General features: G+C 35.3%; 1 protein-coding gene across 1 annotated transcript in view; it reads left to right on the forward strand.

Moving 5' to 3' along the window:
* Positions 1 to 11,847, forward strand: part of LOC132560798 (selenoprotein S-like) — a 34,619-nt gene extending 22,772 nt beyond the window's left edge. Inside the window, exons 5-6 of the mRNA XM_060225475.1 lie at positions 8,235 to 8,295; positions 9,650 to 11,847. Of these exons, the coding sequence (XP_060081458.1) occupies positions 8,235 to 8,295; positions 9,650 to 9,732 (144 nt within the window). The 3' untranslated portion in view covers positions 9,733 to 11,847. The remainder of the gene's footprint in view (positions 1 to 8,234; positions 8,296 to 9,649) is intronic.
* The last annotated feature ends 6,950 nt before the right edge of the window (positions 11,848 to 18,797 follow it).

Here is an 18,797-nt window from a genome sequence, read left to right on the forward strand (position 1 = left end):
ATACACATGTACAAATCCAATACTTTTCTGCTGAGACTGTCAAGCAGTCATTTCCAAGTGTATTTCTGTTTACACAGGCTGTAAACAACTTTTTAAACAGTCTACGTAAACAAAGTCGTTCATAATGTGTTTCCTTATTTTTTCCCTTAAGATAAAAAACATCAAGCAGAATAACATAAACAATAATCTGACTGATGTGTGACAATGATCTGATTGTTATGTGACAATAATTTGATTGTTATGTGGCTATAATTTATTGCTATGTGGCAATAATTTGATTGTTATGTGGCTATAATTGTATTGCTATGTGGCAATAATCTGATTGTTATGTGGCTATAATTGTATTGCTATGTGGCAATAATCTGATTGTTATGTGGCTATAATTGTATTGCTATGTGGCAATAATCTGATTGTTATGTGGCTATAATTGTATTGCTATGTGGCAATAATCTGATTGTTATGTGGCTATAATTGTATTGCTATGTGGCAATAATCTGATTGTTATGTGGCTATAATTGTATTGCTATGTGGCAATAATCTGATTGTTATGTGGCCATAATTTATTGCTATGTGACAATAATTTGATTATGTGGCTATAATTGTATTGCTATGTGGCAATAATCTGATTGTTATGTGGCTGTAATTGTATTGCTATGTGACAATAATTTGATTATGTGGCTATAATTGTATTGCTATGTGGCAATAATCTGATTGTTATGTGGCTATAATTGTATTGCTATGTGGCAATAATTTGATTGTTATGTGGCTATAATTGTATTGCTATGTGGCAATAATCTGATTGTTATGTGGCTATAATTGTATTGCTATGTGGCAATAATTTGATTATGTGGCTATAATTTTATTACTATGCGGCAATAATCTGATTGTTATGTGGCTATAATTGTATTACTATGCGGCAATAATCTGATTGTTATGTGGCTATAATTGTATTGCTATGTGGCAATAATCTGATTGTTATGTGGCTATAATTGTATTGCTATGTGGCAATAATCTGATTGTTATGTGGCTATAATTTTATTGCTATGTGGCAATAATCTGATTGTTATGTGGCTATAATTTTATTGCTATGTGACAATAATTTTATTGATATGTGGCAATAAATTGAATGATGTGTGACAATAATCTGATTAATATGTGACAGTAATCTGATCTATTTGTGGCAATACCTAACATAATCATATCAATAGTTTATTGTTTTGGTTTCAAGCTGAAACACGGCAGATTAATGAATTGATAATGGATGAATAGGTGACCCAAAGGGAAACAAAATTCTCTGTCATTTTCTATTAAGAAGGCGTGACAGATATCATGATACACGTTAACGTTTCCATCAGGGTCAAAACAATCATTTGCTACGGATTTAACGTTACGACGGATTCCTAGAGCTGGTGATAGCAACTTCTCTCAGATACCTGACGTCTTAATGGACTTTAAGATTGACTTCCTGTGGCACATCTTACTGCATCATTAATAAGAGAATTAAACTAAGTTTTTTTCAGACAAAACAATGTTTCCAACATTAAACATAAAAATCTTATTATTTATGATGAAATAACTTACCAGGACATGTTATCATGGTATAGAACACTTTAGAAATGGAGGCGATTTTATACATGTCATGAGGGGAATCCGAGTTTGGCAGGAGAAGTTATCCAAATGGGAAATGAAGCCAATGTTCTGTCCATGACAAACTCTATGTTACTACAAATGTATTTATCAGGAAGCACTCATGTCATGACGACATGAAATGCATGCCACATCGGACATGGATATTCATTTTCAAAATAACGAATTAGCTATATGGTGCAGTTTTGTTTATTGTAATTCATTATCTTGGGTGAGTTTAACATACTTATCAATCCGTGGTTCAAATGTTCTACTTCCGTATGAACAGAGAACAGTGAACAACTGATTGTATGCCCCGAAACATTTCAGGGTCATGGAGTCTTCTATTGCCTCGCCTTTTGTATTCGAAGGTAAACTTTTTTATTTGATACTGGATATATGTGTTTCTTAATTTAGTGCAATTTACGTTTTATATTTTCATTCATTAGCTCGGATAAATAGTCCTCTCCTGTTTTCGCACTTTAGGCTCTTAGCACTTCTTACGAGTCTTAGAAGAAACAACAGTCTAATTCAGTTTATTTCATCATTTAGCCCTGAAATTCTAAATTTGGTTTATTTATAGATAAATAAAGCAAGAAAAAAGTTTTCCTATTATATTAATCATATTGTTGGATCGGATGGAAGAGCGCGAGGAGTCCAATTGTAGAAGGAAACCGGATTACCAAGGGAATACTCACGTGGTCGGACAGGCGACCCCTTATCTTTTCACGTCCGTTCCGGGAATTGAACCCCGGACGCCGAAGTGAAAGTCGAGTACATTTCCACTGCGCCACCCGACCACTAATTATTATATTGCAATATATTCTTTTTCCTATTTTTTACAATTTATTAAACTAAGAAAAATTGATTCATCAAAACATCAGTGCTATTAGATTCCTTTTTAGGTCATATACATTTGTACTTAATATGTTTTTCAGTACACTGTTAGTAAAGTAAGTACCACTCGTATGACTCCTTCGTGTAAAATCAATGCAACCAATTATTCCTGTGATTTCTACACTATTACGATTCTATTGAATTATATGAAACAACATATGACTTGTTCTCATAAACCTGTATCTGTTAATTCCTCAGAAAGCATTTACTACTTACAGCAAACATATCAGACTTTTCCGTTATCTCTAGACAAAACTGCATTCCTTCTTAATATCTTCAAAATGAATACCATACTCATATCGATCCTTTATACGATACATGTCCAGCTTCTGCGTGTCACGGTGTATCTCCCTATCGGAAATACAACATAAAAAGATATTTTACAAATCTAAGATTCAAGCCAGCCCTACAGTGTGGGACCTGTTTTTAGATGACAATTCAATTTAGAGAGCTGTCATCATGACTTGATTTATATCTGGTTAAGTGATTAGTTAGTATAACATGAAGCCGGTTTTATGTCTCCTGTCCTCTGCTCAATTTCCGGATAATTAAAGACTTGGTAATGAAATAGCTGTAATGAGAGTAAGTGCTGTGCATTACGTTGGCTAGCTTGTCAGCGGGTTGACGCTAACACGCCAGATTGGGTTTCATTTCGTCCTTTGATACAGCTGTACATAGGTATATTTGTGTTATACTAATACGTTCGTGATGTAATCACGTGTTATTACACGATTATACACGTTATTGATGAAGAATTTATATGTTTGTCTTTCCTCATGTTTTTAATACAATTTCCACACACGTCACAAATGTAATGTATTTACTTATCAAAATACAAATAGTATATTTACAAATAACGCATATTGAAATATAGTTAATCCTATAACCGAAAATTAACATTATGATCTTATGGAAAATGCCTTAATGTTGAGCTCCTACTAAATCAGTCATAGTTTACTGCAGTGAAATCAAAGCTTATTTTTAAAACACCCACATACACATGTATGACTTCGATTTGAGGTCGTAGTTTTTAAAGACACCTTAATGTAAATCACGTATGTTTGTCACTAAGCTCGGATTAGTTTAAATTAGGGACGGACATAACAACATAATCTAAATCCAGACTCAAAATTCTATTAAACTAGGACAAACCAGCGTGAAATCAGGTATTCCCGATGAGCGCAATTTCTATGCATTTTACAATTCATAATATTTCATTTTGTAGATACATAAAGCTTAATAGATGAGCTTATAGTAATGTTGATAATTCGTGGACACATGAACATGTTGATTAAGGACACCAACGAGATCAATAAAATAACATTTTAGAGAACGAAAAAAAGACAGATTTTACATGGAGACTAATGGAAAAAGTACGTGGAGAATAAGGGGCTCCTGAAGGGTAATTGTCCTCTGATGTAATTGACGAAAACCGCCAAAAAATATCTAATGAGTGTAAAGAAATTTACTGCCAAGATGTCGGACCGGCATCCTTGTTTAAATTTTTACTTAAAACTGCAAATTTAACATATGATATAAAACAGTTTTCAAACAATTTTACAGTGATGTGATATATCGCCGTAGTTGATTCGGTTGGTCATGTGATGCTACACATCACGTCATACGAAAAAAAGAATCCCATTTTTTAGATGATATATTAAATCTTGTTTGATTCGTTTTGGACGTAATACCATGTTGATTAACAAACCTCCCTAGAGTCACCCCTCAATGCCAATGCTGATACATAATATTATCTTGTATTTTTTCATCATTATAGTCCATGGAATAGATCGATCCAAGAAGCCAGTGTTGTTTATATTGAAGCCTTCAATGTCTCCATTCCGAACCCACATCGTAGGTGGTAAACACTGCTTATAGATATTTAGCTCCCGAGGTTTGGCATGGCTTGCATGCCACGATTTAATTCATTCTAAAAGTGGCACGGTTCAGAATATACAAATATGCTGAACGTTATTATTATATCGTCATATGAAATTTACGAAATCTTATGAATTATGGGTCTTCCGGTTACTTTGGACTTTCCTCAGTGACCTTTTAAGATTCAAAATTTAGGCCCTTAGCATCACTGACAAGTCTTAAAAGGATGAAACAGCTGTAAGATGCAGGGTAACTCATTGTTTGGCTCTACTGTATCTAATTCTAAAGTTGTATTTAAATGTGCTATGAAGTGTGGGGTTTATGTACAATCTTTTAGATACGTTGAACAACTAAGGTCAGTTTCGTTCGCCGTACACTTACATAAAAAGTGATGACTTACATATTTTCTTCGACATGTGTAGATGCTTGTAACTATCCCGTTTACTATATAGTCTGCAAACTTGCGCATCGGCCGTGACTTTTAATTTTTTATATTTCTCGGAAACGAAAAATTGGACATGCTATTATTGTCGATGACATGGATTGCTGAAAGGATGGTGAGACTTTATTTTGAACATAAATGTATTAAAAAGATATGTTTCTTATACATTTATGTCAGAAATTTCAGGATTGATTTGTGGGCTTAAACACTCATCATGATGTTCAGTTGTATATTAGTACAGAATCGTAGATTGCTGCATACAAATATTGAATATTGTGTTGCAAGCTTTTCAAATCAGAGTGTATCTACCAGTATGGCCTAAATATGTTTTTACATTTATTAGACAATCCCTTCATAATGGAATGCTTTTCCATGAAAGGAAACAAGTTCTTCATATTCTTATCAACGATGATGTATAATGACCTTGAAAAACAAATTTGTGATCACTCAAGACAAGTAATTTGATTTCTAAATTAATTAATCACCATGTGAGGATAAGACGAGAAGAAACTATTTACAATTTCCTGTGACACTGATATAAAAAAGTTTAAATAATTTACGAGTGAAAAATTATATCTTGATTTTATTTTCCGCCTTTTCTTTCAAGTTATAGAAATCCTAATGATGCAATATATCACTCTACTCTATCTAAATTCACACTTATTAGGTTCCATCATTAGTCCTGCTTATTTGGTCTCTTAATTGGATCTAAACTCGTTCGTATCCATGTACGTCTATGAAAATATAATGGTACCATTTGCAGTGAGCATTGATAACATATGGCTTTCTTTCTATCCGCCAACTGTGTTTGGTATTGGATATAAGCGCCAAGCCTTGGATAACACTGTTATTACTTGAAAATCCTTCTAAAATTAATATGTGTGACCTCAGAGTATGAGGTCTTCGATAACAAAAGGTTTTTTTTCTAATTCTGTTGAATTTTTGGACATCGTTTTTATTTCAATATTCCTTATTGTTGCATTTTCAACCTAGACACATCAAAGAAACAAATGTACTTCAAAACGATAAAGACAAAATATGACCAAAAAGCACAAAGATTATTACACATGACATTTGATATGGACAAGGAGAATAAGATGTTCTAGAAGGTTAGGCTGCTTCCCCGTCACCGACTGTACCCATGGCGAAAACTTGGTTAAAGCGACTATAATGTTAAAAACACTACGAGAAAACGATATAAAACATTCTATTTTGCAATAGTATGTTACAAAACTAAGACTTTCTGTTATTTACTAAAATTAAAAGTCACTGCAACCATTTTTATTGATATCAAGAAAAAAAAGAATGTAAACATTGCGGTCCTAATCTAATTCATACATTACCGCTCGTAACCCTGATGCTGCACATGCGTATAAGCCTAGAAAGAAGTAATATGGCGGACGCAAATACGAAAAGGCGACGAGGACCTAAAAAGTTACCTTACAGAAAGTGCCAGAAAGCATAAGAGGAAGGAATCAGACCAGAAAAGAGGACAGGCAAGAATTTATAATAGACAGGAGATCGACAGATGGCGAAAGATGAAGGAGGATCTTGGACTTAATACGGATTCGGAATTTGCGAAGCTGCTGCTTGACTGGTTAGCTTAACGCCAGCCCTTTAATTATAACTCATCCGCATGTCATTGATTATAATCCAATATCCAATGTTTGACGCGTGAATATGTTATGAACAACACTACTAAAAGTGTTATTTGATAAATGTTGAATGAAAATAGTTGTGTTGAATTTACTATTGACAACGTGTATTTGTTGTTGACTGCAGGGTGGGGCCAAATTGCGGGTATTCGTTCTAAGTATACAAATATGACGGTACTGGTGTTACTGTGAGAATAATAAACATAGCCTTCATAATAAACAGTACAATATTTATTAATGTGTACGGACAAAATATCAATTCCTGTGCATTTCTGCACAATGAGTTTTTTTTTTTTTTCTTTTTCTGATTGTAATTACCCCCTTTGGGGCCCCACTAGTTTAGCGCCCGCGATTAACATAGGTAATTCTCGCACGACAAAGCCAAAACAAAACGAATTACTAAGACTGATTGTTAAAAATTATATATTATAACACTATAGAATCATTTACTACTAACAAGAATTAGCAGAAAGGCGCTAAAGCAAATGTCATACATAAGACATGTTTGTTTGTTTACCTCGTACTCCACTTTTTTCTTTGCGGCGGAAGTAAATGACTTCGTCACGTGACAAGCCATGTGACCCACTCAGCTTTCTTCGTATCAAACCAAATGTGAACATGTTTATAAACAATAGTCAAGATAAACAATGTTCAGAGGCCGAAAATATGTACAAAAGCAATTAATTTGACGTTATAGGCGCGTGTATTGCTTTATTATGGATATATTTTATTATTCATAAGCCGAATTCTCCATTTCCCGATGTTGAAATCGAAGGTAATAGCCGCTTTAAGGCAAATAATACCACACCCTGAAAACAAGAACCACCACAATAGCAATGCTGAAGCCTAGTGTACCCCTAATTATCAAATAGGGTGTCGGACATGAAATTAAAACTCGTCCAAATAAAATCACGATTTCGACCGGAGATATTAACCAAAATCTGTATTAACTCACAACTGTATGTTGCACGAAAGACATACAAATGAAAAGCACCCTTTAATTTAACCCTAGAATAAGCAATATTCCCTAAAATGTTTGTCTGAAGGTTTGACGTTTGTCGAAGCAGAATGTTTAGCATTTCCCTATAAGTAATGAGAACATCACCAATGAAGATTGAGATCATCAGTATTTCTATAGTTTTCTATAGTTGTCAGAACATTTGTCTGAAGACATGGAGGCAGCATACGGAGAAGTGGAGAGGAGGAGGGGGCTCAAGCTCTCTCGCTCAATTTGTGTTTAATTTGGTCTTTGATGTCAAGACTAATGATCCAGTTCAACGAAATCAAAAGATTATCAAATACAAAACGATGGAAATATCGGCGATGTATCTGTGATAAGTGCTCAACTTAGATCACTTGCCGTTCGTTTGTTTTAGGGATGATGTCTTCTTGCCCTTTCGTCATGAATGCTGAATTTATTCTTTATGTTATGTTTCAAAATGGTGTAAAGTTGTAATCTGTAGCGATAGGAATAAACCCTTTGTACTTGTCTAGTAGTTTTCAGATAGATCTTATTTCGCGTATTCGAATGTGATGCAACTTTGATTTTTTATCTCCAATTTTAGAATATCTTATCCCGGCGTTCGACTCTCATGGCGTTCCTTATTGGTGTCTTTTCTGTTCCGGACATCGGATTACTGTGAATTATTACTGCGCCATAGCATTTGATTGATGACGTTTGTTTGATATGCAGGTCGAGAAAATTAGGCTTATGTTGGTATTTATTGTTATTACAGAGAGAAGAAAATTCCGAAACTACCAAAGGTTTGAAACCAAAGCCAAGACTCAGAGATACTGGTAAGTGTTTTCCATTAACTATTCCATAAGGATGAATACATGAAATGTTATACAGTAAATTATCCATTGTATTCAATTGTATCACATAGGTTTAGTAGGGTCCCGTCGCGTAGGGGTCGTTCTGTCCGTCTGAAGCACATTAGTGTCCGCATCATAACATTGCAACCAGTCACAGTAGAACGATGATTTTTTTTGTATGCATGGTAACCGTTTTCGAAGGTACGTATCATACCACAGTGTTGTATTGTAAAGTTCAAGTTCTCAACGTCAGGATCTTTCATGGGGACCTCTATAATGATCTTTAAAAGCCCGAAACACATTCCGTGTCTGCTTCATAATCTTGTAACCGGTCTTAGTATTTTTATTGTTAACCAGTATCAAAAAGTCTGTCACATACCTAGTTCTTGCTTGGGGTTTTATTGAGAATTCATTCATTTAGCTACAGGAAATCGTAACACTTTCTTACCCGCTTCATAAATTTGTAACCATTCATAGTACATGGAGACTTCGTATGATTGTTAACCTTTTTAGATGTGTAATCCCTATGTTTCGTTTGTACTTCTGTGATTGAATGTTTGTGAAAAATTCCAAACATGAATCAAACAGAATTGGAACCATTCTTTATCGTTTCATATCTGTATTTTTATGGAGGCAAGATTGAAATATTTTCAGCGTCAATTTTGCCTTTAACGTTCTTGTGTTTTCAATAACAATTTGAATGTTTCACTCACCACAGTAAACCTTAATTCTAACTAACGTTTGAGCAACCTGGCCAGTTATGAAGTTTTCAGACAAAGGGTTTTTCACGGGGCCCATATGTTGAGTTGCAGAAATCCTGACCTCATTCTTGCACGCTGAATGACGTTCTAATCTGTCATGGTAAAGTGATAACATATTGTATGATTGTTAATTAACATAAAAAGCTGTATCACTTACCAAATCCTTTGCCTTACCTTAACTATCGGTTGGGTTGGTAATATTTCACGAGACCAAACGTTTTATTCCAACGATCGGAATTGTTGGATGTTTTATTTCATAGCCATTGGTAATATCTAAAAGCGGGACAGAAAACCTTTTCTTTCAATTCTTTAAACCAATTTGAAATAATATTTTCCGAGTTAAACTAGAACGGAACCTAACACAAAAAGTTCTTGATGTATTAGAACTACCAGATGTCTCATTGGATTAGGGAAAATGTGCAACAGTTATTTCATATTAATTTGATTACAATGCTAACCTTGAATGCTGATATTCTTGTGACCTCGATTTATTTCCGACTGAGGTAACAGTATTACTTATCCTTGCAATTCAGATGCAGAACTTTGCCCTATACTTCATTATGTTGGTTTTACAGGTTACAATCCTTTAATGGGTGGTGGTGGAGGAGGGGGAAGCTTTAGGCCCTCACGACGTGCAGGTGGTGGCGGAGGCGGATGAGGTTAATTTTTGTGTCACATCGACGGTCAGTAGCCCCTTAAAGAGGAGTTTATGACCAGATATGGCACACAGATATATTTATTTATTTCCTGGTAGTGGTAGGTGCCAGCAAGTTTCAGGATGGTAGTTTACCCAGTATACAAGAAAGTAGTGATAGGAAATCAGTTAAAATCAATAATCGATAACCAGTTAAAATCAGTTATCAGTTGAAATCCATAATCTATTATCAGTTAAAATCAGTTATCAGTTGAAATCCATAATCGATAACCAGTTAAAATCAATAATCAATTATCAGTTAAAATCATACAGGCTAAGCGATTACATACACGGCTTAGAATGTTCAATATTCTTAGAAACTGAAGGCATTCATTCTATGTGGCAATGATATTTTCTTTTTTTTTTCTTTTTTCTGTAACTTTTACGTGAAATATTTCACTTACCTCGAATTTACATAAGAAAGAATATTGTTGGCAATTGAAATCATTACTTCGCATAATATGATTTTTTTTTTTTTTTGTTAAAACAGAAAATGTAAAGGTACAGATAATTGATTATGGAAAAGTACAATCGACCTTTGCATCAGGTGAGATTAAATGATTAGATAATCGATTATCTCATGGTTTAATCACTTCCAGCCAGGTTCTACATAGTTGTATAATAGTGATATTGTAACTAACTGATAAGATAACCATTTGTGATGACCATGGTAACTATTATACTGTAGTCTATCATATAAACGATGCTTAAGGACGTACAAAAACTCTCCTTTGTTATACTAGTAAGTATATGTCGAAACAGATACAATCCAGTCCTTTATTGCGAGAACAGTAAGCCAAACTAATATCGATATACTGTATAATGATATATTTTCGTGGGACTCAAATTACGTGGTTTTACTGAAATATGCACTTAATTCCGTAGATATATCTGACCCACGAAATTCACTTGTACTATAATTCATGTCATTTATATCTGCTTATCATTACGTGGACATGTAAATTCTTGGTTTAAGACTTCCCATGAAAAAGAAAATAAATCGCCCTCGAATAAAACGAAAGTAAGTTGTCCATGAAAATTACTGATTTTACATTATTTAAAAGCTATTAAAGGAATTTGTTCTACCATACAGAAGGGAGTTTTTTTTCGCGGTATGAGTTTGGCTAAACATGTTGACACTACCACTACCAGTGAATGTTTATGTTATCTCAGGATTTTGATTGAATCATTGGACAAGCAAGCGAAACTTTTTACAAGTTTTTCTTCAGTATACTGAAATGAATTCTGTATGTAAATACTAACATCAGGGCAGTATTCATAAAACCATTCTGACGCTCATGTAGTAATATTGCAATAGAAAAACCTAAACATTGAAAGTAATATTTTATTTACAGTCCTTAACTTAGATTATTGAAAATATACTAATTTATATATAAGATTTATCATCAAAATAGTATAGCCTGAGCAAAAATGTGTATTTGAAAAAGAAGATGGATTCGTGAATACTGGCCCAGTTTAGTGATGATTGAAGATCTCATTGACTTGTCCAGCGATTCTTAATGACGTTGTCTCGGGCAAGGGTAATACTCTCCGAAATAACTGATCACATCGAAACCGGGCGATAACGATTTCTGTTTACATTTCAAAATCTCTTTTGACATGCAATATACATTGCATTTCTGATGTCAAGAGACTTATGATGTTGGTTATTTGGCTGAATGTGAAGAACGATTTTATTTATTTTTTTAAGTCAATGAAAAGTATGTTAGCGTGATCCTGTATCTTGGCTCCACAGTACAATCTGTCTGTACCAGATATTTTAACAACATCGATGAATATATAGGAATATTCTGAAGACCATGCATGAAATCTGGTTTCCCCAGAGAACAAAAAAGTGATATACATTTATTAAGACGACTATAAGCTTATACAGTGTCTTATCTCTGAGATTTGCTTTAGAATTCCATTCGTGGCAGTAAAATATTTCCGGGGGTTTCAAAAATAAAGGAAGTGGAAGTGAGTGCGAGAAATTTGAGAAGAGGAAAAAAATTACGAATAAAATACCAATAATGTTCTTGTTAGATATTTGTAAAGTAATGAAGGATCAAAGAATGGTCAAGATGGCTTGTTTTGTCTTTTGTTTGTTTGTTTGCTTATTTGTTTATCTTTACATTTACATTTTCGTTATCTGATCCAAAGGTTTGGCGAGTTATGCAATAGCGCTGCGTCCGTCGTACGTCATTTTGTTTGATGAAAATTGTTAGTAGTCATGACCAAATTTGGTCAGAAACATTATTTGGAAAAGTGAGACCAATTTTGTATAAATGGATGGTCTGGGCTCTCGAGGGCGGGCCTTTTTTTTCAAATATATCATATTTTTATTCACTCTCGGCCTATGGAAATAACCATTTTGTTCAAATGTGATCTTAAGCATCGAGTGCAGAAGCTCAGTTTTGTATAAACTGGGCAAATCTCGGTCTGAACTTTCTGAGGACCTAGGGGAATTTGGATTCGACTATACTTTGGTGAAGGTTTAAATCACGGTTGTAGATCCCTTGGGGGCAAAGGGGCTGGGCCTGGTAAAGGAAATGGAGATTAACATCCTTATTATTTTGATTGTATATAGGTATTTGTCCTTATTTGGAGTAAAGCTTTAATTGTTTAGGGAAGTATTTCACAATAATATTCGAATTAAATGTTTACGTGTGAAAGCTAAAATATGTAGGTGAGCGATACATGCCCTATATACCACTTGTTGTGTTGAAGAGATATTGAGATTAATATATATATCGACATATATCTAAAGGCATTAGAGGCCGCGGTATTCGAGTGGTTAAGGCGTCTTGAAGTCTTTATAACTAGCCCTCCGCTTCCGGGTCGCGGGTTTCGAGACCCACGTGGGGCAATCGCCATGTACTGGTCGCAGGTCGGTGGATTTTTCTCCGGGAACTCCGGCTTTCCTCTACCACTCAAACCATAAAACGTCCTTAAATGACCCTGGCTTTTAATAGGACGTAAAGCAACAATAAACCAAACCAAATTATATTATCTCAAAACCCAGGGAGGAAAATTAACAAAGGACAGATCGATATGGAGGATTTTGCAAGGTACAAGAATAAGACCAAGTGTTCCGCAATGAGAAGCATCTTTTCCATAAGCAATACATAGCATGTAAATCAAAACGAGAATCGCCTTACAACGTCGAAAGAATCGGACATTCTAATGAACATCAAACACACCTAAATAAGGCACAGTGAAACAATATTTCCTAATAAGGCCATGATGGCAAACAAGATGGTACATACGACACGTATATGAGTAGTACCTTTTGGTACAAACTTAGAGCTGTAATAACGATAATTAATCATTGCCATATACTTCGCTGACATACATCTCTCACAACCCTGTCGAAATTAATTGCACTCACGTATCACAAATTTCCGAACAAAAATATTATATTTCAAATATATATAAAGGTTTCGATTTTAAATGAATAGGGTTTGAAGATCAGCATGACGTTTAGAATTATCTTTAAAATTTCGAATTTCGAATATAGCTCACAGAAGACTAAGATTGATTCGAAGATTAGGATTACACTTCTACGGGGTGGAATGAAAAATCAAATGATTTTTAAAATCAGTAAGATTTCGGATATAAATCACACGACAACGATTAAAAATGAAAACATTCCCAATACATATTTCGTAAAGTAGTTTGATACCTACGGAATCACGTAGTTACATCAATTTGATAAAAGAATGAGGTTTAATCCAAAACCGTTGAATAACTTCACTGACTGGGAGCAAATCTTTTTATAACTTTGATCGAATATTTGGAAAGATGAATTTCAAATCGGTAAATTTTAGTATTTCACTGGTAAAAGTAATTGTTTTGGTTATTTGGAAGTATTGTAAGAGGCAGTGACATACGAGACATACCAATGCAGTTTCCTGCAAGATTTCGGCCATCTTGTCTTGCAAGTGGGTGAGAATGTTTTAAAAAGCAGTTCTCTCCGATGTTGTCATTTAACAATTCAGAAATTTCAGCTGAGAAATGAACAGGGATCGTCTATAGTGCTTTTAAGATTCAAATTAAAAATAAAAAATATGACACGAACTTGCACTTTAGAAATACGGTTGTGTGAAAGGAAGCCGTAGGGCCCTATTTATCTAGGCGAACTTTGAGTGATCACTGATATCAACAAGAAAAAAAATGTCGGCATATTTTAGAAGACGGTAAAAAACACAAAATAAAATGTCATCTGATATAAGATAATGAAATGCAAAAGAAGACAAAAAATATTTATTTGAAATTATATCTGCACCAGATCATTGTCTTCACAAACAGGTTAAACGCATTTTCTCGGAAATGGCATCCTTTTTACGCTTCCGCAGTGAAAAATAATCCAGATTATAAAAACGTTTAGAATGTAACTTCAGGCTTCCTGTAAATTGCTAACTCGATATTCTACTAAAATATCAGTTGTAACAATTCGTAGTAATTGAATAACTTGAGTCTTAAGGCTGCGCGTCACTCAAAACACATGCAGCGTTCTAATCACGTGCATACTTTAACAGCGTTAAAATGTAATAAGATGATTGATTTAAAATGAATGAGGATGTGATTGATTTAATCGTGAGTTTTATGTCATTCGTTTTTTATCAAGATAAAATACCAAGGTAAATGTAACGAGAATGCAAGAATTCGGTGATCATACCTTTATGCAAATGTCAAGTTTAGACAATATCTAAAGAAAAAAAAAGAAAAAAAAAAGAAATAGACGGATTTTATTTCAGATATCAGTGTCAATATCATACTTATATTTTATGATACAGGCGCCAGACTATTTTTTCATCCATTTAAATATGCGCATTACATGTAGTTCAACGTCAAAAAAATGAAAAGAAAAAAAGAAATATTCACAAGAAGTCTTGCAAATTATTTCTACATCTGTACGAAAGGGTATTCCACGTGGATTTCAGAAATTCTGATGCCGACCATGACTAAGGTTCTTGAATAAAAACGCTATTTCAGAGGCAGCGTAGACAGTGAATATCCTTCAATAGCCAGTATTTTATTAGTGTTAATCATCAATTTATTAAAAATGTTAAGGATATATCGCAATGTGTGTTTCCCATCACTGGCAGGGTATCTGTTAATTGTCTTCTAGAAATGAGAATTATTTTAAGATGACGTATAACATTATGATGCTTTAGGAATATCTAAAATAGCTCCATTGCAGATTTTCATTACCAAGTAAGAGCTGTGTTTTAGTTGTTTACGAAATCATCCGCCTCTTCCGGTGTCCTTTGGGCGAGTGCATATACATATCTAATTCCGGAAACATCTTTTTTCGAATGATACATCTTTACAAATTACTGTCACTTCACACACGATATATGGCTGGAAATTGTTCTATTTAACAAGCCAACATCGGTTTTAGCGACAAACTAAACCAATAAATAATTCATTTCTGACAGATTGTTTCTATAGAACACCTAATAGTACTGACAGCTTATCTAATGACCGTACATCGTCAGCTCATACAGACAAACAATTAGATAATTGGAAAGCAATTTAAGTTAATTTGACCAGTATCTCACGTAAGCTCATGGACAATATTTCAATGTTTTTTTTCAAATAAGGTTTTAAATCCTAAGATAGGAACATTACAAGCGTACAAATAAACAGTCCATTAATGTTTTACACTTGCATAATTCTCTTTATCTGTATGATGCATTAGGGGAGGGGTGCGTGTAATTGTTGCTGGGGGTCACTGCCTGAAGACTTAAGGTCTCTGTTGTGACACTGTTGATGGTTTTCTCGTCACGCGAGTTGCAGACGATAGCGGAACGGTGGAAGAACCTTAACTTCTTCCGTTTTTGTATCTGGAACTACATGTATGTATCTTTTGGTATGGTTATATGACTGTTTTTCTTCTGTATTGCTAATGGAAAAACCACTGAAATCTTTAGGGCGTATTTATCGTCGTTGTCTTTCAGGAAATGTGATGAGAAGTGATGCTAACATGGTCCCAAACACTTTAAAGAGCAATGCCAGACGTAACATTTGCTTGCGATCTGTGAAATCAGTCCCAGGTCCATCAAAATGTTCGTGACGCAACCATCTCCGCTGCTGCTGTAGTCGCCAGCTGTTACTGTACGAAGCGTATAGACCTGTGCCGGAACCTCTCTAAAGCTGTTACTGTACGAAGCGTATAGACCTGTGCCGGAACCTCTCTAAAGCTGTTACTGTACGAAGCGTATAGACCTGTGCCGGAACCTCTCTAAAGCTGTTATGGTGTACGTTTAAGTAGTTGCTATTTCTTTACATAGTGCTATGAGAACTGATTGTCAGTATTTCTTTGGTTGAACATCCCACTTACTAGTTGACTAAAATCTGATATTCAAGGCCACAATGCTCTAGCCCACTGCCCTATTTTTGTCCCTCTTGATAAATTGCAGACATTGTATTCGTAGTCTTAAACTAATATATAATAGCATGCACACCTGCTTGTTAGTAGGCTCTTCTCTTCTTAGACCAAATTTTGATACTAAATAAATCTAGATAGGTAGATGCAAAACGTTTCCATCGCGTCTTTTCACGTGTTAATCTTCTTCTCCAAAACTTCTGAGCCAATTTTGATCAAACTTGACATGCATCATCAGCACAATCTCGGCCCCCATCGGCTGTCTAGCTCATCGCTAAAACGAAGGGCAATAACTCTGTGAGATCAGCATGCATCAGTACGATACGTGGATTTTAATTAGGAGATTTTGCAGCCCTGTCCCCAGGGGCCTGAGGGGCGGACCCAAACAGGTCAAAAATAGGGTCAAATTTGTAAATCTTCTGCGCTTCCCCTACAAGTAGCAGAAAATAATGGCACATTCAATCATAAGCCCCAACTAGTCCTCTTTAGACTTTATAAAACGTATGTCCCTGGGGTCTAGGGATCGAATGATAGGACGGGGTCAATATTATTGTTTCCCAAACATGTATTTACACGTGTTCATTTTCTTCTCCAAACCTACTGGGCCAATTTTGACCAATCTTGGCATGGATCAGAAGTAGGACAAGGTGATCAGAATTTATTAAATCTATGCGGCCCTGCCCCTGGGGCCTGAGGGGCGGAGCAATATAGGTCAAAAAGGGGTCATTTTTTTAAAACTTCTTTATCTTTAGAAGCAGAAGAGAGATTGTACATTGAATTATTAAAAAGGCCTTCTTTAGAATGTATGAAACTAACGGGTCAAAGGGTCAGGTTGTAGGGCGGGGTAATATTGCTGTATGTAATTACATAATATCTACCAAACTATTGAGATCTCCACTCCATAACCAAATATAACACTGACCCTACCCCTTGGTACTTGGTTTCTTGGTTATATCTTTTGAGATCCCCAACTTATAACCATACATAGTATTGCTTGGCATCAAACGGCAAACATAATTATGATGTTAGAATCTTTGAGACATTTGATATCCCCATCCCTGAACTATATATAGCAATAATGGGCATCGAGAGATATATACATTCATGATATAAGAGCTGACTCCTGGGTTTGGCCCCGCCCCTCTGATCTTAATAATCTCTGTTTGAGATCTCCATCCCACAACCAAACAAACTCTTACTGGACATCACAGGATAAAGACCGTCATGATATAGGACGCCTTGCCCTACAAAAGAGTTTAAGCGACAGAGCTGTAAATTAGGTATGTATATCACTGCTGGGCTTTAAGATCCAGGTTAGAGATACAACCCAATGGGCCTCGTGTATCTTTAACGCATCTATATAACAAGCCATCAGGTAATCTCGGTATTTAACAAGAGACTCAAAATTGATTTTTTTGGCAGTTCACTATTGACAGAAATTTCTCAGTTCTACAAATGACTTATTCTCTACATTCCTCTTCTCTTATAAAATAAACTTTGACATGTTGTGTGGACAAAATTATTGCAAAATTAAACAGGGATAACTAGGTAAATTGAAAGGATATTTCAAATACTTTATCAGAAATTGTTAAAATTAACTTTGTCAAAATAATACATGCCCTGTCAAAATCGATAATTTGAGTCTTGAAATATATTTCTGATCCTGACCCCTGAACTTCCTGTCCAAACAATGAGGTAAGCTGTATCATACCGCTTTTTCCTCCCTCTAAGTCTGGTCAGTGTTGCTAAGAACCTAAATTTTGAAAACTAGGAGGCAACGTTGGAAAATCAAAAATGATGGAAGAAATGTTAAAATCTAGATGGGGTGATACACTAGCCCAATAGTTTAATGCCATTCATGATTTTCATATATATGTGTATAGTTTTTATCGTGCCACTATCTGAACGAATTACATGTAAAACAAGACATGCAGTCAACATCAAAACTCATGGACTAAAACTCTACCAGTCTACCACCAGCAAACCTGAAGATCGGTACTATAGATAAAATTTAGAATTATATACATACTGTGAAGCCAAATATTGAATAAAACTGCATCGTACAGTCACTTCATCCTTCTAAGACTCGTCAGTGATGCTACATCATACAACTGTTTCGTCCTTTTAGGACTCGTCAGTGATGTTACATCCTACAGCTGTTTCATCCCTCTAGGACTCGTCAGTGATGCTACATCATACAACTGTTTCGTCCTTCTAGGACTCGTCAGTGATGTTACATCATACAGCTGTTTCATCCTTCTAGGACTCGTCAGTGATGCTACATCGTACAGCCACTTCATCCTTCTAGGACTCGTCAGTGATGCTACATCGTACAGTCACTTCATCCTTCTACGACTCGTCAGTGACGCTACATCGTACAGTCACTTCATCCTTCTAGGACTCGTCAGTGATGCTACACCATACAGCTGTTTCGTCCTTCTAGGACTCGTCAGTGATGCTACATCGTACAGCTGTTTCGTCCCTCCAGGACTCGTCAGTGATACTACATCGTACAGATGTTTCATCCCTCAAGGACTCGTCAGTGACGCTACATCGTACAGTCACTTCATCCTTCTAGGACTCGTCAGTGATGCTACATCGTACAGCAACTTCACCACTCTAGGACTCGTCAGTGATG

Source organism: Ylistrum balloti, unplaced genomic scaffold (assembly GCF_031769215.1).
Source record: "Ylistrum balloti isolate Yb309-2 unplaced genomic scaffold, AGI_CSIRO_Ybal_v1 Utg371114, whole genome shotgun sequence".
In the NCBI taxonomy this organism is placed as follows: domain Eukaryota; kingdom Metazoa; phylum Mollusca; class Bivalvia; order Pectinida; family Pectinidae; genus Ylistrum; species Ylistrum balloti.